Source organism: Herpailurus yagouaroundi, unplaced genomic scaffold (genome assembly GCF_014898765.1).
Source record: "Herpailurus yagouaroundi ecotype Mexico unplaced genomic scaffold, PumYag 221, whole genome shotgun sequence".
Taxonomy (NCBI): Eukaryota; Metazoa; Chordata; class Mammalia; order Carnivora; family Felidae; genus Herpailurus; species Herpailurus yagouaroundi.
Window position 1 is genome coordinate 9,021,276 of NW_024412452.1, and position 22,940 is coordinate 9,044,215.

At 39.5% G+C, this 22,940-nt stretch overlaps 1 protein-coding gene and 1 long non-coding RNA gene across 3 annotated transcripts in view; one reads left to right on the forward strand and one right to left on the reverse strand.

The window, feature by feature from the left end:
• The window catches only part of LOC121019205 (uncharacterized), a 250,875-nt gene extending 242,521 nt beyond the window's left edge, over positions 1–8,354 (reverse strand). Inside the window, exons 1-2 of one of the 2 annotated variants that reach the window (XR_005785503.1) lie at positions 8,253–8,354; positions 660–723 (exon numbers count right to left, since the gene is read on the reverse strand). This is a non-coding gene — a long non-coding RNA (uncharacterized LOC121019205). The remainder of the gene's footprint in view (positions 1–659; positions 724–8,252) is intronic. The other variant, XR_005785502.1, reaches the window with a different exon arrangement.
• Positions 8,355–10,577: 2,223 nt separating this feature from the next.
• Positions 10,578–22,940, forward strand: part of TACR1 (tachykinin receptor 1) — a 149,797-nt gene continuing 137,434 nt past the window's right edge. The window contains exon 1 of the mRNA XM_040458405.1: positions 10,578–12,450. Within this exon, the coding sequence (XP_040314339.1) occupies positions 12,062–12,450 (389 nt within the window). The 5' untranslated portion in view covers positions 10,578–12,061. The remainder of the gene's footprint in view (positions 12,451–22,940) is intronic.

A 22,940-nucleotide genomic window follows, 5' to 3' on the forward strand; every position in this document is an offset into this window, starting at 1 on the left:
TAACTACCTTGCAGCTTGGTGCTCTAACTGGATGGGATAATGAATTAACTTCCTTGGGCAGTGTATTCTGTGTGTGGAAGGAAAAATGAAATGAATATATGATGACCAGAAGGATCAATTGTGGCAGAGACAATGTTATGCAGTCAAAAATTCTATTTTACATTTCTTCTTTCTGGGCACATGGTAACTACCTTGCAGCTTGGTACAACCGTGTGACTAGTTTTGGCCTAGGAAATACTTCTTGCAAAAGCAAGAAATAAAATTTTATTTTATTTGGGACATAGAGACTGTTTGTTAGTATAGCATGACCTAGCTAGCTCAGATGTCACTCCCCTTGTGATGCTGCTCTGACTCCCCAGCCCTGGGGCAGGTCCCCTTTTTATATGCTCCATGCTTTTTCGAACATGGTGCTTATCATGCTATATTGTCTTTGCTATTTATTTGCCCCTCTGTTGAGGACAGGGATCATACTTACTTTATTTACCATATGTATCATGGAGTCTGGCACTCAGATATTTGTGGAGCAAACCAAAGATGATTATTAATCACAGATGAGGTTGAAATTCATTGAACAGATTATAGAGCCAGCTGTTATATATTTTCATAGTCCATGGAATTGGTAGGAGAGAAAAAGCCTTAGCTGGAGCAAACACTAATACCTTTAAAGGTGGTGGAAGATGGGATATTTCATTATGTTCTCCATTAATCACAGTAGTCTTCATACTAGAACATGGAGACAAGCAGGAAATAAAATAACTCCCAAATCACTTTCATCCCAAGTACTGTTCTAGAAAATTCCATGAACAGACTTCAGACAGATTTAACTTTGATGAGCTTTCAGTTTCTGAGATGTGAAGGAGAGATGGAAACAAAGTGCTTAGAGCAGTAGCAAGACAATTTTCTCCACAAGAATGTGGTATGGGGTGTGTTCAAGTCAACCTGCACACCATAAAACTAAATGACTCAAGCATTCAAGGGAAGATCTATTGACAATTAATGATCCGAGGAATCATATTAAGAACTGATGTTTAACTGGATCATTACCAAAACCGACAGACCATGGGCCTTCCCATTGTGGTTGTGAGAAAGAAGAAACAGTTGGATGTATGTAGAATACCATGCTTTTAATTATATGATTAATATTGATGATTACAGAGCACCCTGTGGTACAAGATGTACTGGGTTATTTGATAAGAAGCAAGCAGTCCACTGTGTTACTATTTCAGAGTAGATACACCAGATGCACATGGGTCTTGAAGACAAGGAAAAAAATAGCCTGCATTTTCCTGGAAAGCTTTTATCCATTTAAGAAGGTGTCTGAAGAATTCCAGAGCCCCTCTCAATTTGAATGCTTAATGAAGAAGGTGGTAGATGAAAAAACTACTTGATGGCACACAGAAAGACATTAGACAGGCAAAAGTCCTAAATCACCTGGTTGAAATTTCTTTGAAATTATCCTTGACCAATGCCAGTTTTATCTAGACTTTATGAAATATATTAAGTATAATAGTAGTCCAGGTAAGAGTGGGAACTGTCTCAGAAAAGATTTCTGCTATTACCTTCTGTCCATGTCTTAACTACTGTTGATAGTTAAGGCCCCTGTAAAGTTCTAAACTAAAGGGCTCTGTGGAAGTTTAACTCAAGGGATATTTGTGAGGCCATATTTCAATATTACAAAGTTCTTTTTAAATCTGAGACAGGCATCAGGTCCAAGCAGGATCAATACTTAGGAAATTAAGTCGGAAATGTTTTCCCCTTTTTGGAGGCTAGTAGGAAGAGGAATATGAGGGCTTTTTATGCTTTGCTTAGCTCAGGCTCCAGTGGAGGCATTAGCTGATCCTCACAAGCCTTCCTTTTTAATTTTTTTTTAAACTACTGCCAGTAACACTGTATTAGGAAGATGAAAGGAATAAAATGCCCATGGTTCCGCAGGCACGCGTCTGTCAGCATGATTTGACACCATGTCTATAGGATAGAATTTTGGCTCTAAAGTGGGGGATCAATTCTCTTCATAGATATTCACTGACAAAATACCCCTTACCTATGTGCTTACTAGTGCCAACTTGTCACCTCAGACGAGCAGATAGAAGCCAAAAGTCATCAGGGTGGGAACAGATAAGGACCCTAAAACTATGCGCTTCTCTGGGCTCCTCTCCCATGAGACAGGGGCACTGGCAAAAAATCAGAGCAGCTACTTAGCTGCTGTGCACTATTAAGGCTAATAACAATGGTGGCAGGACAGAGTATATAGGTACTTTCTGTATATGCTGATCATTTTTTTAAATAAAAGACCGAAAATGTCTCTAAAATATAAAGTCAATTAACTTTAAAAAGTTGAAACACGGCCATACTTGTTAAATAGGCACTGCCCATTGCCCAGTAGCTGCCTCCCTCTCCCACCAATCACCTTGACCCCTCTCCCTCAAAGCTTTTGCCTTTTCTTAAGCAGTGGTTAAGAGGCTGATGAACTGAGCAGAGGTGTTAGTAGTTTCATGGTGTTGACAAGACAAAAAATGGGGGGTTGGGCAAAATGGGTGAAGGGGAGTGGGAGATACAGGCTTCAATTATGAAATGTTTAAGTCACATAAAGAATATAATCAATGATATTGATATAGAGATATATGGGTACAGATGGTAGCTATACTTGTGGTAAACACAGCATAATGTATAAAATTGTCGAATCACTGTGTTGTACACCTGAAACTAATATAACATTGCATGTCAAGTATACTAAAAAAATTTAAAAAATAAAGGAATGCCCACACAAATGGACTTCAGTGCTCACAAAGAAGGAAGGACCGGGGCACCTGGGTGGCGCAGTCGGTTGAGCGTCCGACTTCAGCAAGGTCACGATCTCGCGGTCCGTGAGTTCGAGCCCCGCGTCAGGCTCTGGGCTGATGGCTCAGAGCCTGGAGCCTGTTTCCGATTCTGTGTCTCCCTCTCTCTCTGCCCCTCCCCCGTTCATGCTCTGTCTCTCTCTGTCCCAAAAATAAATAAACGTTGAAAAAAAAAATTAAAAAATAAAAAATAAAAATAAAATAAAATAAAATAAAATAAAAAGAAGGAAGGACCCTTGTAAATGTCCAAGGATTCAACATGGACTCCCAAAAAACATTACTCAAGGAGTGATGATGAACAGAGAATAGACCAGACCTCACAAAGACCAAACTGTCACTTTCAATCAGCTCAAGCCCTGATTGGATTAAAGTCATTCTAACCACACGCCAGGAGCAGAAATAACTCCTGTCTGGGGGAATATAACATTATCCAATGCCTAAAATTAGCACTATAATTTTGCAGACACCTTTTATGTCATACAATGAAAATAATTAAGCATGCAAAAAATACAAAAATTGACCAAAAATCAAGAGAAAAATAGCATAAACAAACCCCCAGGATATCAAAATATTATAATTATCAAACATGGACATTAAAGATATTATACTAATGTGTTTAAGATATTAAATAACAAGATGAAAATTTTCAGTGGAGAACTGGAAACCATGAAAGAAATAAATGAAGATTCTGCAACTAAAATATAAAATATATTCTGCAAATACTAACCAAAATAAAGGCACAGCAATACCAATATCAGACAATGTAGATTCAAAGGAAGGAAATGTTAATGGAGATGAAGAGGTGTATTTCATAATGACAAAGGGGTGAAGTTAACAGAAATATACACATAATTATCTTAAATTTGTCTGCACCTAATAATATAGCCATGTCAAAATATATGAAGCAAAACCTGACAGAATTAAAACTGTATTTATTCCTTTCAGTGACTGTATTCATAGAAATTCCAGAGGATTCCAAAATTAAACCTAAGAATTAATGAATGAATTTATCAGAGTTATAAATATAAAATAAAAACACAAAGATCAATTGTATATCTATATATAGCAGCATTTAGAAAGTAAAATTTGAAAAATTTCCACTTATAACAGCATCAGAGTGATCAAACATCTAGCAGTATAGCCAATGAAAGATGTGGAAGACCTCCCTACTGGAAATTATGAAACTTAATTGAGAAACATTAAGAAGATCTAATTAATTAGAGATACACTACATTCTTGGCTTGGAATGTTCAATATCGTAAAGATGTAAATCCTTTCCAAATTAATCTAGATATCCAAAACAATCCCAATTTAAATTGCAGCAGAGTTGGTTTTTTTGGTAAAAACTGATAAATTCCAAAATTTGTGTGCAAATGCAAATGGGCTATAAGAATGGCCAGGACAACTTTGAAGAAAAAAAAAATTGAGAACTTATACTGCTGGATTACAAGACAGCTTATTATAGATCTATAGTGGTGCTGGGGCAAGGATATTCAAAAGGCCAATTGAACAAAATAGAGAATCCAAAAACAGACTTTCACATACAGAATTACTTGATTTATGGCAGAGGCACCATTGAAAACAGTGAGAAGGAACATTCTTTTAGGTAAACTGTTCTAGGACAATTCAATATCAATGAAGATGAAAATGAATCTTAACCCTCTACTTCATACCATTCATATTAATCAATTCCAAGTAGCTTATAGATCTAGATGTAAAAGTTGAAGCAATCAAGTTAATGGAAGATAACATGAGAACATCTTCATGATCTTGGGGTAAGCAAAGATTTCTTAAAGCACGAAAAGCATTGACTAAAAAGAGGGGGAAAGGTGATAAATTGGGATACATTAATTTTAGGAATTTCTGGCCATCATAAAGGCAAACTACAGAATACAAAAAGATTTGCAATACGTATAACTGACAAAGGACCTATTTCACATAAGAGTTCTTACAAATCAGTAAGAGAGAGAAACTAATTTTTTTAAAAAATGAACAACCAGAATGGACACTTTCCAAAAATTGTATGAAAACGTGCTCCACCACATTCTTTCATTCATGCATAAAACACAAACTAAAACCACAGTGGGGTACCCATGATGCATAACCCACTTGTCAGAATGGCAGAGATTAAGAAGACTGACAATACCATTTATCTGCAAGGATGTGGAGCAGCTGGAAAACTCATGTGTGTTGCTGTGGGAGTGTAGCCGTCACAAGCAACTATGTGTTTGTTAGTATCTACTAAAGCTGAGCATATGCAAACCTGTGACCCAGTAATTGTATTCCCAGGCATATTGCCAACAAAAATGCATGAACATGTGCTTAAAAAATAGTGACGTTGTTCTTATTGCCAGAAACAAAAACTAATCAAGTGTCCATCAACAGTAAATGAATAAACTAGTATTTTCAAACAATGGAATGTCATATGGCAATAAAAACGAACTCCTGTTACAAACAACATTAATGAATCTCACAATTGTAATGTGGATGAAAGAAGCTAGGCATAATTCCATTAATTTAAAATTCAAAAACATGCAAATTGAATCCACAGTTTTAGAAGCTATGGTAGTAGTTACCTTTGGAGAGGGTGTAAGGGGGTCTCTGTCATGCTGGTAATAGAATATTTTTCCCTTAGGTTGTGTATCACAGATATGTTTACTTTCTGTGATTTATTGAGTTCTGCACTTATGATGTGTGTCCTTTTCTGAATAGATACATACTTCAATGAAATTGTATTTAAAAGATAAATAATGGTACACATTTTCATTTCAAGTATTAGATGGTCTTTAACTTTTCTCCTAAAATATTCTCCAGTAATAGAACAGAAATACTTAAACAGTTAGAACAACTTAACAGATCTGAAAATATTCTCCAGTAATAGAAAATAGTGATTTTCTTTAAGAAATGAGAGGTATACAAAGCCCTGTGAAAGTTTTGTGTCTGTAAAATCATAGAAGTCTGTAAAAGGTGCCAAGGAGTATGTGTCATTTTTACATTTATTTTAAAGTAAAAAATATACATATACACTGAAGCTAAACTGCCAGTGTGAACGCGACAGAAAACAGCCTTAACAATGCAAAACTCTACCTATGAACTCTTTCTGAAGAACTCACTACAGAATGAGCTTCTTTCAACCTAAAGTTTAATGCAGAAATTTCAGCAAAAGGACTGATAGTGACCACTGAATATATTTCATTATAGACCTAAGACCAAAACAAAAAGTGAAGATACATGTCAAAGAATTATGAGTACATGTTAAATATGTGGTCAAAGTAGAAATAACACAACTTTCCAAAGTGGGAGAAGGCAAAAAATAAAAAGGGAGACGTATTAATAGATTAAGCCATATGACATTGCTGATAATCAGCCATATTTTACCTACAAAGACAACAGGTTAGTATGGCTCAATTGAATAGGAAAGGCTCATAGATCACTACCTGGGTAACAGGTAGAAGACTTACAATGTCATTTAAAGCTGATAAACCACATTGCTACAAAAGGCCATATTTCATTCTTTCTGTTTTCACTCTTATGTGGATCCTGAGAAACTTAACAGAAGACCATGGGGAGGGGAAGGAAAAAAAAAAAAGTTAGAGAGGGAGAGAGCCAAACCATAAGAGACTCTTAAAAACTAAGAATAAACTGAGGGTTGATAGGGGGTGGGAGGGAGGGGAGGGTGGAGGGGAGGGGAGGGTGGGTGATGAGCATTGAGGAGGGCACCTGTTGGGATGAGCACTGGGTGTTGTATGGAAACCAATTTGACAATAAATTTCATATAAATTTCATGTAAATTTCAAATAAATAAATAAAGCTGATAAACCATATAATAGAAGCCTGTATGAGCCAAAAGAGGCTAAGAACATTATAAAAGGTACCAGTATAAAGGTAGCTACTGGAAAAACACACACAAAAATCTTTCTATACAACACACTAATATTTTTAAAGCAAACAGACCATAAATATAACATATACATTTGCCTATAATGTAAAAAAAATGCACTCAGGAATATAACATAAAATAATGTAACAGAATTAAGATCAAACATCAGTCATATCATTAAATATGAACAGGTTTAACTCACTTAAAAGAAAATGATTTTTACACTGGCTTATGAGAAGAAACTCAAAATCTATGCTATATGCTACAGTATATATAGATGCACAAATAAAACAGAGTGATTCAAGAAAGCTAAAGCTAAAGGTATTGGCAAATAGAGTGACTATATGTAAAGCACATGGAACAGTTGTTCCTGGCCCATGGTAAACATTGTTTAAGAGCCAGCTACCCTCTACGTTCTCCCTCTGCTTCCTGTTATTATTATTAATGCTTATTGTTGTTTTGTGTTGGGAAGATTTACAGTTTGGTGAATCCTAATCTGTCGCTGCCTCCCTGCCTCACACCACCTTTCTAAAGTCAACCATTGTCAAGCAATTCAATCCAACCTAACACGTGTGTATTGATCATGCACTGTGTGGAAGGCACTTCTAGCAAATGAGTAGTTGAATAACGTGGTTCTTGCTCTCAGGGAACTAACAATCTAATTTCCAAGAGATATAATGCACACCAGTTTGTCTTGTAAAAGGATGGCTGAGGATGGGAGCCAGTGACTAATTGTAGTAATTCATGCACACTGTGGAGGATGAAGGGGATGCATCACATCAGTTGCATCCACATCAGTTGCATCCACAACTCTGGTCTTCAGAAGCCAGAGTTGATGGGGACCTGAATGCAGCTGCCCTCCCTTTCCCAGCCAACTCCAATGTCCTCTCCAATCAGCCACGTGGTTTCAAGCTTAAGGACAGCTGGACATAAGGGAGCCCTGGGGCTTTGTGGGGGTTGAGCTAAGAGAACAGTTCAACTGGACAGGCTAGGCTTTGCTGGGAGATCATCATTGGAACCTGGAGAAAGAACCAAAACAGAAGGGCCTGGGTACTCAAATCTGAGAATGGGGGCAGGAATAAATTTTAAAACATTCAGAGGATGGATCTAGGAGACCTAGCATGACAGCAATGAGACTCTCAAAAGGAGAAAAAAGGACTGATGGAGAAGAAGTAATAATTTCAAAAACATGCTAGCTGAAAATTTCCTTGAGATGAAGAAAGGACTCATCTAGTTTCATGCTGTTTAAAGTAAAAGGCCAACATATTTATAAAACTTGCTTGAAGAGAAGACTGACCCAGGGTACTTGGTAAAAACACAAATTGCTGAGTCCCAACCCAGAACTACCAAATGAGAATTTTCAGGGGAACATGATAATGTTTACTAGCAAGTAACTAAGAGATTCTTATCATTAAGAAATCCGGAAAGCACTGGACCTATTTTAAGCTCCTCAAACTTTAATGTGCATACAAATAACCTGTCTTACAAAAATGCAGATTCTAATTTAGTAGTTCTGTGCTGGCCCAAGGACTTACACTTCTGACTGGTTCCTGGGTAGTTCAGGGACAAGGACTACTATTTCTTGCTGTAGCTAGAGATGAGATACTTCCCAATTCATTTTTTGATGCATAACACTAATATCTGAAAAAAAAAAAAAAAGGAAAAGAATATCTACATCAATCTCAACTAGAAAAACAGGTGTAAAAATGTTAAGTCATTAGCAGGTTGAATTCAGCAATATATCAAAGAAATAATATAGCCTCAGACTAAGCAGAGTTTGTGCCAGGAATGCCAGGGTGAGTCCATGTTTAGTCAGTGTTGGGAAATCTATTCATTTAATCCATTATGTCAACAAATTAGTGAAAAAAAATTATACAATCATAGCAAGACATCCTGAAAAAGACATTTAAAATAAAAGAAATTACAAGACATTCTTATTTAAACTTCCAGGTAAAATAAAGTAGAAGGAAACTAAACATAAAAGACTATGTAGCAAATTTTACAACAAATACTATCCTAAATGGTTAAAATTCACAGTCATCTAAATTTAAATTCAGAAACTATACAGAAATATCTGCTATCATCAATTTTAATTTAACATTGTTCTAGAAGGTAAAGGAAATTCAGTGAGACAAGAATATGCTAATGATGTAATTGAAAATGTAAAGAATTCAAATAAAAAGCACTAAAATAAATAGGAAATTTAGTAAAATGACTAGGATACATACATACACACAAATACATACACACAGAAGTCAATGGGTTTTCTTTGATCTGGGATAAAAAAGGAAAAAGTAGTTCATTTAAAAAAGAAACAAAATCTACAGAATATATGGAAAGAAATTTAACCAAAAGATTGGATCTATTTTAAAATTTATTTTCAAATTTTAATATAAAATCTATTTTCAAAATTATAAAATCTTTTTGAGAGGCATGAATAAGACTTGAATAAATGGAAAAGCATACCATGTTCTTGGATTTAAAAAATTAATATAAAAAAATTCAGTTTTGTCAAAATTGGATAAATTCCAGACAATTCCAATTAGAATACTGATGCAGTGTGTTTTGTTTAATTTTTAAATTGAACTTAAAATATTAAAATTTAAATGTGATGTTCCAAATGGATTTTAAAAAGCATGAAATGAGCATCCAGATGAACCTGCCTTACCAGATATCAGAATATTTTATTCCTATATTATTCAGGATAAGCTAGATCATGGTGAGTAACAAACTAATCCCAAACCCTAGTGCCCTAATACAACAAAATTTATTTCCTACTCATGCTACATGTCCAAAATGACTGGGCAGTGGCCTGGGTTATACAGTCACTTGGGAATTCAAGGTAATCAAGTCTTGTCTTCTTGTGGCTGCATCATTTGTGACTTGGCAGGAGAGAATACGAAGAGACATTTCTTTCTCCCTCTGACACTCTCTCTCACTCTCTCTCTCTCTCTCTCTCTCTCTCTCTCTCTCTCTCTTCTATGCTTCAGCCTAGAAGTGACATACATCATTTCCACTCACAATCTATTGGCTAAATTAGTTTTCTCTTTGGATTTAGGGGTGCCTGGAGGAACAGGCAGTGCAAGGTGCGGTTCATATAAATGCTGAAGTTCTCGCCTTCAGCAAAACCAAAGTGAACTAGCAGAAACCTCCACTTCGGCCCCTCACCCTCGCACCGTGAATGGATTCGTTTTTAGCCCGGCATAAATCGGTACAATAAATTTCTAAGCCTTAAAAGCGCTTCCTGCCAAATACATGCTTGCTCGAAGGAGAGGCGCGCAACCAGGCAGGACTAGTGCGTAAACGCTGCTCCCTGGAGAGTGCAGGCTTGCGCCATCCCGAGCCTCAACGCGGAGCGATGCTACCCATCCCCACCCGCGTCTCACAGTTCTGAGTGCCCCGCAGGAAAAGGGGGGCAAGGAGCGAGGGGAGGCAAAGGGGTAGATGGCCCCCAGAAAGCCTCGGAAGATTCGATTACCCGCGGAACCGTGTCTCGTAGGCACTCTGGCTGGACCGCGCTCCGAAACTCATGCCATCTCGGCTTCTTCAAGATGATGCGCACGCACTGGAGAGACTTTCCCACCTCTTCCCAGCGCCTGACTCCAGCTCGGCCTTTTGAAATGGCCTTGGACTGACAGATGAAGCCTTGAAGCCCGCCGGGGGTAGGGTGGAGGTGGAGAGAGACGGGAGACAGACCTGCCCTCCAGTCCCTTTGCAAACCTGAGACGGGGTAGGGGAAGGAGACCCCGACGCCACCCGGTCGGGCTGTGGCCGGCAGGCCCGGGAGGCTCGGAGGTAGAGGCTGCTAGGTCTCTGGGCGATGAACGCGAGGCCGCAGTGAGTGCTGGCAGAGAGCCAGAAGAGGCGCGTCTGGAAGACACACTGCTTGTAGGTGGCTCCTGGGCTCACTGAGCTTCTCAGGGAGCCCAGCCCAGTCCCTGTTGCCTGCGCTGGGGCTCATCTGTAGAGCTCAGCTGGAGCTTTTCATGGACCGAGGGGCCAAACCACAAGAGAGCCTGGGAAGGTGTCCCCAAAGCTTAGAGTCTATCACTGCTTCCTATGGGGAAGCGGTCTACCCAGGAAAAGGAACTAGGTATTTGGGGATATTTCCTAAATACGTTCTCAGAAAAGTTGTTTTTCGGACACCTGCAACTGGGCATCGTTGCCCCTTCCTTGTCGGTAGCCGACAGAGCGAGCCCGTGGTGCACTCTTGCTGGAGAGAGGCCCGGAGAGCAGCTCTGGCACGTCGCCCCCACTCTTGCCGGACTCCCACAGCCACAGGCAGGCGCCTCTGCAGAGCTGTCGCAGCGCTCCGGGCTGCTCTCCCTGGAAGTTGTGTGTCCATCGCTACAGCTCTTTCTCAAATCCTTTTCTGTGGTTCCAGCTGCAGACTTCGTTTGGCGCAATTACTCCGAGGCTACCTAGCGCCCCCTCGCGGAGTGCGTGGCCCCCTTCCCCCCCTCCCCCGCCCGGGCTTAAAGACTCCCACAGCAGGTAACAGCAAAAGGCGTGGTGGCTGCGTTAGTGGAGTGAGACAGTTGCCAACAGCTGGTTCAGCTGCTGCCCTGAGCACCGGGACTGGCAGCCCAGGTACTGCCCCTTCCCGGTGACGTCTCTGCAGAGGGTTATAAAAACCTTGCGCGCAGCCTACCGAGGTTCTGCTAACTCCCAAGCAGAGCGGGACCCGAGCCAAAGAGGCTCCTGCGAAGCTGCAGACCGCGGCGGCGGCGGCGGCAGCAGCAGCTGCAACACAGCGAAAGCAAAGGAAAAAATCTCCAGCCAGATACGGGGCCCCAGAATCCTGGCTATAGACTCAGAACTTTTACAGGTCGCGTGGTGACGAACACACCCTTTTGCCTCCAGTCCTCCTGCAGAACAGGTTTTTTTTTTTGTTTTTTTTTTTTTTTGTGTGTGTGTGTGTGTGTGTGTGTGTGTGTGTGTGTGTGTGTTTGCATTTCCAGCTGCAAGCAGGGGGAATAGGAGTTGCAAATAGCAGCAGGTGCAAAAAGGCGAGGGTCTCCTGCTTCCTGGAAGCGTGACCCCTGGGATTTCTTTTTCCTAGTCCCACGCAGGAGAGACGCTGTCTCCGGATTTCTGAACTCAAATGCTTCCTGAAGCTTGAAAGTGGAGGAATTCGGAGCCACGAGGAGCAGACAGCGCATCTAGAAGCGTTTTATCTCATGAGAGCCAACTCTTCTGCTTGGAAGGAAAGAGTTCTGCCCAGAAAGAGCCTGCAGCCCTCCTGTCTTGGATAAGCAGGACCCTGACCCCAGGCGTCAGCCTCAGGGCCTGCTGCAAAGGCAGGGTGTGTGCAGAGAAGAGGGGTTAACCGCCTAGCAGAGGAATGGATAACGTCCTCCAGGTTGACTCAGACCTCTTCCCAAACATCTCCACCAACACCTCGGAGCCCAACCAGTTCGTGCAGCCGGCCTGGCAAATTGTCCTTTGGGCAGCTGCCTATACGGTCATCGTGGTGACCTCCGTCGTGGGCAACGTGGTGGTGATGTGGATCATCCTGGCCCACAAACGAATGAGGACAGTGACGAACTATTTCCTGGTGAACCTGGCTTTTGCAGAGGCATCCATGGCTGCGTTCAACACGGTGGTGAACTTCACCTATGCTGTCCACAACGAATGGTACTACGGCCTGTTCTACTGCAAGTTCCACAACTTCTTCCCCATCGCCGCTGTCTTCGCCAGCATCTATTCCATGACTGCTGTGGCCTTCGATAGGTGAGCTTGCCCTTTTTGGAAACGGGAGAAATTGTCCATACCATGGCATTGCTGTGAGCTTCCGGGTTGCACTGCGCCGGGTTCATGGTGGAGATTGGTCACCTGGACCCTGGGGTTATTACTGACAGCTAGTTGAATTAGTTGTTGATCTTATCTCACCATTTGCTTTTCTATTTTTTCTTTCCTTTCGTCTTCCTTTTCTTTCATTCATTGCCAGTCTCCCTTTGTTCACACACCTCCTTTTTCCTTCACTTAATTCTATTTCTTCACCCCTTCTGCCCCCATCTTCTTAATAGGTTTCTTTCAACTACTGCTTTGCTTCTTTCCATATATTCTTCCTCTCATTTACCCTGAAAGCCTGAAGGGGATACTCCAGCCTTGGCCAAGGGACTGGCCCTTGGCTGGGGCTTTGTAAATCCCTGCAAGCCTACTACTCTGCTGGACATCCTCTTGGTGCCTTCCAGTTTTAAGTGTGCCTACGTAAAATTTCTCGTTTTTCACTTTTTCCTGGATATTCAGGAACTTTCTGCTCCCACCTCAACTCTCCAATATTCTTTCTATGTGAAGAGCATTTCATTAGAATCATAAAATACTCAGAATTCTAATTCAGCTCCATCTATGCTGCTTGGAGCTGTCATTCAGCAATGAGATGCTGCTAGACTGTTCCTCAGGAACTCCGCAAATAGGGGCCCAGGGAGCTTACCCAGGAGTTTTTCTAAATTTCTCTTGTCATGTAAGGTCAATGTTTTTCACCTGTCTGTTATCTACAGAGAAATGTGCTTGGCAAAGGCAGTTGAAAGCTTTTTTTTCCTGCACCCAACTAAGGTTTCAGAAGCTGGCTGATAAGGAAAATGTTGGCATTTTCGAACACTAGGGCTTGCGTTCTGGAACAAATGGCTCCTCAGGTGGCAGGATGGAAAATCGATTAGTAGAGCACATCTTCCTCTGTATTGGTATTTTTGTGGGTGTTATAGGTCTTTAGTGTGTATCTATGTGTGCACAAATATTCAATGCTTACCTGGGATGGGGAGGTATGTTTAAAACACCTGCCACTGTGATTTTGAAATGAGTTGTTTTCATGGCCTTACTGAGATCAATGAATTATGAGAAACCCAAAGAAGGACCTAGGAGAAAAATCCCCCCCCCTCAAAATTCCCAAACTACTAAATTCTTTTAGCATAAATATTGTTTATGATTGGCAATTGATTTGAGGTCTTTTTCAGCTTCTGTAGTCAATGAACACTTTTAAGATCAGAGAAATGTAAGAAATCATTGCAGTGGTGTCCAAATGCTGGTTTCTAAATTCCATGTACAACTCCCTTTATGCAACTCTATGTGCTTGGTATATTGTGGTGACACGTTGCGGTGAATCAATTTATATTTTAAATGTAGACGGTAAACCAATTACTCAAAGTGGTAGTGAAATGAGTTCTTTTGTAAATTTATCTTTTATGCTACTTTAGTGTTCAGATACTAAGTTTGTTGAACGTGAAGTATGCCTATAAGTCTTTCTGCACTGACTTGTTCCTTTAACTGGACAGCAGACCCCTTAAATTTAGAAAACCCATAGCATGACATATGAATGAATATAGGTGCAGTGAAATGTGGTGTGATTTCATTCAGCCTTGATGAACTTTAAATCAGAGGGAAAGTTGGTATTTTAAATGCCCTTGGGCCTTGTGTGAGCTCAAGGGAGACCTGTCAGTCAGTGTGCTTCTGAGCATTCAGCAGACAGATCTCTTGCTCCAGCTTACCCAGAAATGACATGTTCCACAGCCATGCTCTTTCCCTTTGAACTTAGAAGGCTAAGAACAGAAGCCAGGGTCAAAGTCTTCACATTGGAATGGGTAGGGAGCCAGATTTTAGTTGCCTTGACCCTGGCATCTCAGGCTCCATTATTCTCTCTAGGCGAACCATAGACAAGGACCCTGACCCTGCAGGACAGCTGCTTAGTGAGGTCAGAGGAGCCCTGGTGCCTGAGCTGAGGAAAATGACGGGAGCAAGAAATGCCCCCAAGTCCCTAATGTCCAGATACAGCCCAGGGAGATTATCAACATCATGCTCAAGGTTATAATCCAAGGTAGAGTTTGGGATTAGGCTTCAGGGCTCTGTCCCCAAGTCATCCAAGTGCTTGTTCTAATTTTCCTTGCTCAGCCTCATGAGCACAGTGAGTTAATCCCCCCAGACCCTCTAATGAAGGTAGCTCCACTGCATGTATATTCATCCACTCTCTCCCAAGAATATTTTAGAAAGGTAAGGGGCTGTAAGCAGTCATCATATCAATTATCTCTCCTTTCTCCACCAAGGCAGTGCAAACTTTAAGGAAATGTTAAATTATCTTTTTGTATATTCCTTGAATTTTTAACAGATAATCTGAATCAAGTCCTAAAAATCAAAAGCATTATGGTTTTCCTTATTATAAAATTAAACCTGTTCATTGCAAAAACTCAGGAAATACGAAGAACATAGACACAAAATACAAATCAGCCATTACTTCACCATGCAAAAATAACACCTGTTAACATTTTAATTTCTCTTTTATGACTATTACACTACATAATTGAGGTCAGGTTCTGTATAATTTTGCAGCTTACTTTTTTCCATTGATAGTAATGGAAAACATTAGTAACATTTTCCCATATTATTAAAAAGTCTCCAGTAACACAATATTAATGGCTTCATATTATTCCATTATATGAATGTGCTATTATTACTTTAACTGTCCTCCTACTGTTGGGTATTTAGGTGATTTCTGAATATTTTTGCCTTATGGTTGATGCACTAATAAACATTTCTATATGGTAATTTTATTTTCCTTTCTTGATTATTTCCTTAGGATAGATTCCCAGAAGTGGAATTACTGGGTCAAATGAAATGAATTAAGGGAAAAAAAAAAACAAAACATTTTTCCTCCTAATTTTAAGGGATTGTAAACTCTAAGCAAAGCAAGGAATACGTCTGTTCTGTCTTGTTTACTTTATCTCCTCAGCACAAGGCAGTACTGTCACCAGTCACTACACATTTGTTAAATAAGTGAATGAATGAAGAAAATAATACATCTTCCCAAAAGAACATTTAGAAAAATACATAAAATTGTAAAGAAAATGTAAATATTATCTACCATCCCACTACTGGCAGTAAACCTGTTAAAATTCTGGAATGCTAGCTTATACTGGCTTTTCTCTATTTATGCCACATGCAGTTACTCCCATTTTTAAGGCTCAATTTTGGATCATAATAAAAACAGTTTCAGCAGTTGCTTTTTTGTTTCATTCCTTACTATCATCTCATGTGTGTTTTCCATGTCATGAAATAGTTTGCAAAATAGAATTTTTGATCTATTAAAAATAGATGCATTATACTGTGTGGCTATAATCATTTATTTTACCATTCCCCTATTTTCATATGTAAATTTTTTTCCATTTTTAATAACTACAAGTATCCCAGACATAAATCGTTGAGAGCATTCCTTGTTCTCTCCTCAAAATAAACTCCTTGATATAGAGTTGCTAGTTCAAACTGTCCTGGTAAACTTTGCCAAATTTTCTTCTAGAACTAAAACGTATATACAGAGAAAAAAGAGACTTTCACCTGTAAATTATAGTACTAATTTAATTATTTTCTGTTATCTGTCCATAGAGTGGGGAATGAGACATAGAGAGAGAGAGAACAAGAGTGTTTCTTCTTCTGAAGAAGGAATTTTTTTTGAAGGCAATGGTTATCTAGAATAAAAGGGTTGCGGAGACAAATATACCTAAATAAGATCAGATCTAACTCTAATTAAACTCCAAAACACATCAGGGATTTTACTTTTTGAAACTATAATTTCTCCCACTTAAAATGAAATTCAAAAAATTTTTCCTATTATGGACTTATTTCACTTAGCATAATACATTCTAGTTTCATCCACATTGTTGCAAATGGCAAGATTTCATTCTTTTTGATCACCAAGTAATATTCCATTGTATATAATATACCACATCTTTTTTATCCATTCATCAGCCAATGGACATTTGGGCTCTTTCCGTAATTGGACTATTGTTGATAGTGTTGCCTTAATTTAAATAAAAATTTAAAAAAAGAAAAAATTTCCCTACTAGAAAAATTAGAAGGTATGTGTGATGTTTTATAAAATCAGAAGTTGGAGGACACTAAGAAGTGACACCACAATTTTGCAAAGACCCATGATGGTTGTCAGTTCTAGTACTGAAGAGCAGCACTAAGAAGGAAGGAAATAGGCCAATTCCTAAGCCCCACAAGAGGGACTATAGAGGCAAAAGGCAACCTGACTGGGAATTAAACACACAGCAACAGGAAGCTCAGCAAAGCACCGGGCTGGTAACACCACTTCTCTACCTGGAAGGGGCAAGTGTAATTTCAGCGAGTTGAAAGGAGAAGGTTGCTCACTCCTCAGACTGGTCCTGGATGTTATGTTTGAGTGAAAGGAAACATCTAAATTATGATGGTCTCTGAACAATATGAAATATGATCAGGACCAAATATACAGTTGCCCAGATAGGGACAATGGTTGAAGGCAAAAGGAGTGAGCGCTCTGACAGAGTAAAAGAGGAACCAAAAGCAAAGACATGCATAAACAACAAAAACTTCTGATGGTACTGTGATGTCTGTCCCATTCTCCCAGCCACACTCAGCTATAAATTTAAATAGCCTGCTTCCCAGGTCTCCACCAGACCTGTAGTCTGTCCTTGAACCCCACCTTGTTGACTAGACGTGGATCCCATTGTATATCTCAGGTCAATTCTTCACTGCCCAGAGGTCAAACATAGATTTTAGAATCTTTTCACTACTTTAGATGAACCTTACAACCCATGACCAAGCATCTCTGTGATACTGAGAATGGTCATTCACTAGAAGCTTATCCATCACAACTGACCCTGTCTTTTCAAATCCAGAACCTCAAATGTGTGTGTTGACATAGATCAAAGTTGAGCTTGTTAACATCTTGGATGGGTCAATTAGACTGAAGGATCTTTCCTGGAGAAATTCAATGCCCACCTACTCTCTCTCTGGAGCTGTCGCACTGCACCTGTCACATCCTGTCCCTACTCATGGGAGCTCCCAGTATGCTAAATGGTCAAGGACCTTGTTTTTAAAAAAAACTGGCAGAAACGTAGGTTTAATTGAAGGGAAATGAAGATTAATTCTCAATGTAAATGCATGTAGTAGGACCGCAAGACTTCATCATTATTATTGATGTCAAATTAGCAAATGTTGAATGAGGATCTTGAGGTAGAAACACTCAGTTAAATTTGGACAAAGATCTTCATCTTCAGTCCATTGATGGATAATGCCACCAGGTAAGGTGATGTTTCCTAACTCAAAGTCTCATGTCCTCCCTCAAGAGCTTTATGCTACATATTGAAGCAAATAGAACTGATACAGAGGTAGCTACAATATAAGGTGCTAGAATGTGTTTTATATGATTGTATAGACAAATTCAATATGAGAGAAGAGGAAGAACATTATGTCCAGCAGTGATGATTAAGGAAGACTTCGAAAAGTGGCAATTGACTTGGACCTTGAAGATTAGATCAAATTTTTTAGAGAAGATGATAAAGAAAGGTGACCTTCCAGGTAAAAGAAACTGTTTGACAAAATTATGGAAGCAAAAAGTTGCAAAATGTTTGGGAAGAATGACTGCTTGACTCAAGTGAAGTGAGTTCACAGGTAAATCAGGGAATGAATGCAGAGGTTAGTAAATCAGGAAATTAATGGAGAGGAAAGAGATGAATACAGTTTTGGCTGGATTTGATGTGAAAATGTAACAATTAGTTGGAAATGCCCAACAAGGCAACTTGAGATATGGAACTAGAGACTAACTAAGAAGCCAGGGATGAAAATGTGGATTTAGGAGTTTTCCAAACAGATGGCTTATTTGAGTTTGAAAGAAGAAAACATCTCTTTTACCTGTACACATTTCCAGAGAAGAGGCAAAGACATCAACAATTCGTGAGAATGTCCTATCAAGTAATGGGGTGGGAGCGGGGGGGGGGGGGGGGGGTGGCGGAAGAAGCAGAGAGGTAGTGGAGAAATCAGGATATGTAGAGTGACAAAGGTTAAGAGAGGTGACTTGTGGTTGGTTCTGTTCATCAGTGTCATTAGAATCCTAGGCTGATGAGGACATTGGATTTGGTAATTAAAGAACACTGGTAGCTATGAAAGGTAGTATTAGCAGAATATGATAAAGAGGGATAAAATTAGATGACAATGAGGAGAATGTCCTTTTCCCCATCCATCCATCCATCCAACCATTACTGAGCACCTACCATATGCCAAATTCTGAGGCAGTAAAACTTGCCTTTGCCCTTGTGCTCTCAGTTTTTGGGGATGATAAAGTCATGAATACCATTATAACCCAATGTAATTAATACCATGCTGAGGGAGCTTGGAGACAGAGGGAAGAACTGCCATTGGGAATATGGGGAAAACTTACTGGTAAAATAAAGAAAAGGAAGAGAAGGAAGAAGGAGTGGAAGAAGGAGCAGAGGAGGAGAAAAGAAACAACAAAGTGCAGAGAAAACAATGTGGAGTTTGTATTTTTTAAATTAATTTCAGGAACACTCGACTGGGAATTATAATGATTTATAAGTGTTTGTCACTTGGACACTAGAAAAGAGATTTCATGTTAATAAAATTGATAATGATACTTTATGTTTCCATCCTCTCCAATCCATTGTCTCATCTAATCCTCAATAGCAACAGAGATTCTGTTTCTGCCATGAAAGACTATTAGAAACTATTTCTTTTAGCATCATCCTCCCACTCTTTACTCCCTCATAGCTTGGAGACCCATGCAATTTGCATTCCTGTGCCTTAGACATCTGCCTATATACTCCCACTCAAGGTGGCTTTTGGATGTTATATCATCTAAAGAAAGCAGTCATTGAAGGCTGAAAAGTGACATAAGGGTCCTACTGTGCCAGAAAGGATGTTACAGACTCTTTTGAAAATTTTCCACCCAAACAAAAACTCAACCCCACAACTTTCTAGACAGGGCCATTATGAGAATATCAAATTCTGCTTAAATATTTTACTCAATCTGTCTCATTTGTTAAATTCACATTTTGGTTCATTATAAAATTATTTCTTTTGTTGAACTGAAATCTGCCTCTGATTATGGGCTGCTCCTACTAATATAATGCCTCTTCTATGTGGCAGTCATTTAGATTTATCCCTCCTAAAGCTTTTCCATCCCTGGTTAACTGCCCTTAGTTTCTTCATCTCTCCATCCTCCTTAGTCTCTACTGGCTATTCCCATTTGTTAATGGACCTCTTAACTGAGAGGTTAACTAATACCCAGAACTGTGCACTGCCTTATTAATATTACTCTGTCTGGCTTCACTTGCTATAGGGATGGCATCCTACCTGGTTACTTTGTCCTCTTAGACTTAGCACAAGTACCACCTGCACTAAGCCTTCAAGTCTCGATAAAGTATCCTTCTTACCTATTCCCATGTTATTTACACAATTTTCTGTAACTTGTTGGTCTCTCCCACACCTCCTTGCCTGCTAGATTACAAGCATTATGAAAACAGGGACACTTTATACCTGTTCCCAGAAGCTACCCCGTTGCCTGACACAGAACAGATATTCACTACAATGTGTGGATAGTGGTTGATTTGACTGTACCTCTGTTCTACACACATCAGCCAAAATCTGAAAACCAGACCAAATGCATCAGGCGGACCTCAAACACACCTATGATGTTCTACCTTGAAGGAAAATAAAAATTGGGCCAAATGTATGCCTACAATGAAGTTTTGCGACACTACAGAATGTTTGGTTCAGAACAGGTGTTCTGAACCTATTCTAGAATAACTATGTGCTCTAATTCACACTTGCCTCCTCCACACTTCACTTGACTGGGCCCTATTGGATTCCTAACCCACACCCTGTCCCCAGTATATCTTGCACCTCAGGAGAACACTTCTAATCAAAGGAGGTGTTTATCATTTCTATCTTACCTCTAGTCTATCCAGGAATACTGGAAACTCAGGTATTTCATAGACCCCTCTGTGGCCCAACTATTGTCAACCCCTTAGCTTTTTCTCCAACACCCCTACTACCAACAGGAAGTGTACTCTCTGCTTTACCTGTCCTTCCTGAGTCAGGAAAAGCAAAAGCCTAACCTCCACTTAACACTCCAAGTCCCATATCCACAGCAGTTGTCTGAACAGCTCGTCTATACTATATTAAAATACCACAGACACAGAAAAATTCCAGCAGAGAGCCTGAGAAAGTCACAGACCTGGAGGATGGACTGAGGAACTGGCTTATATTGCCCAAACCTCTTGCTACCTTGAGAAGCTATTATTCCAATTCATTCAAAGGGGACATATGAGGCTCTATGGGTGAGGAATCCCCAGGGATGAAGAGACACTTTAATGATGTCCTTAAGAGATAAATCTCAGCTTGAGTACTGATGCAACACATGAAGCTCTAGGAAATCTATCTAAGCAGCCCTGAGCCTGATTCCTTGCTCCTCTCTTTTATAATTCTTTACTTGATCTACCTTCCAATTCAGCTTTATCATTATATTTAACATTTGGGATACTCTACATAGTGCCTTGCATATCTTTTGTATAAGAATGTCCTTTAATAACGTTATATCTCACCTTTGATAGTGCAGTTTAGTGTAGGAAAGAGCACAGGCCATGGTCCCAGCAGTACTTCTACCATTTACTAGCTATGTGAATGTAGGCAAGACACTCAACCTCGCTGGGCCTCAGTTTCCCCATCGGATAAAAGGGATATAATAAAAGTTACCTTGTAAAGTATTGTTGCAGGGAGAGAGGGGGAAAGGGAAAGTATGGAAATGTATGGGAAGTTGCTGATTCATTGCCCAAAATCCTGTAAGATCTCAGTTAATGGTTATATTATGATCTATAATAAACCCTGACACACCATTAGACCTATTCTACACACCATTCCTATCTCATCGCCTCTTGAATTCCTTCTACATCAGGGATAACAGCAATAGGGTGAAGCACTTATGTCCCTGCCTAAATTATAGTTTAAAATCCTTCCAATTGGGACAGCAAACCTCTTGCCAAATGCTATCCACCATCCTTCCCACCTATGGAGATACTCTACCAGAAGCCTAACATGTGGATTTGCATATCACAGTCCAGAAAAACTAAATCATTTTCACTGATACCATCTCCAAAACCACATGTTCACTTCCCACATCCTGTGTGTCACAAAGTCAACACCCTCACGTGGAGCATCATTTGAGTGTTTAATGTTTGAGATAAAAACATCTGAGAGTCATAGCAAAAATGTGTCAGGGAGAAATGCCTGAGGATAATAGCAAAAAAACAAAACAAAACAAAACAAAACAACCTCTTACAGCTGCATGTGTTTTAGTTGATATTCAATTTGTTAAAGTTGTGTTTCTTTTGCCTTTGAACACATCTTATAAATCTTGGAAGTTTTGTTATAAATCTGGTTAAAGTGTTAAACATGCATTTTCCCTTGTATTTTGACTAATATTCAATTAGCTCTTAAACATGAGATGGAGTACTTCCTCCTAAATATTTTAACTTTTTCAAACTTAGTGAAATGATCTTACATATTTCCAAGTAGTCACAAATTTTTGCAAACTTTAAAATCAAATAATCTTAATAATGTAAACTGTACTTATAAAGTTGATTATGAAATTCTCTTAAATATTTCAAATGTAATACACAAATTTAATACATCTGGTTTTCTTAAACCTTCAAATCCCTAACAGGATGACTTATAAGTAGGAGAAACAAAATCTTTCTCAGGACTCGCACAGTTCTGGTAAATCTAATAAATCAAAACTTCTAATTTAGCATATTAAGTTCTCTTAAAGCATTTCAACTTTCTTTTTTTTTTATATATATATGAAATTTATTGTCAAATTGGTTTCCATACAACACCCAGTGCTCATCCCAAAAGGTGCCCTCCTCAATACCCATCACCCACCCTCTCCTCCCTCCCACCCCCCATCAACCCTCAGTTTGCTCTCAGTTCTCAACAGTCTCTTATGCTTTGGCTCTCTCCCACTCTAACCTCTTTTTTTTTTTTTTCCTTCCCCTCCCCCATGGGTTCCTGTTAAGTTTCTCAGGATCCACATAAGAGTGAAACCATATGGTATCTGTCTTTCTCTGTATGGCTTATTTCACTTAGCATCACACTCTCCAGTTCCATCCACGTTGCTACAAAAGGCCATATTTCATTTTTTCTCATTGCCACGTAGTATTCCATAGTGTATATAAACCACAATTTCTTTATCCATTCATCAGTTGATGGACATTTAGGCTCTTTCCATAATTTGGCTATTGTTGAGAGTGCTGCTATGAACATTGGGGTACAAGTGCCCCTATGCATCAGTACTCCTGTGTCCCTTGGATAAATTCCTAGCAGTGCTATTGCTGGGTCATAGGGTAGGTCTATTTTTAATTTTCTGAGGAACCTCCACACTGCTTTCCAGAGCGGCTGCA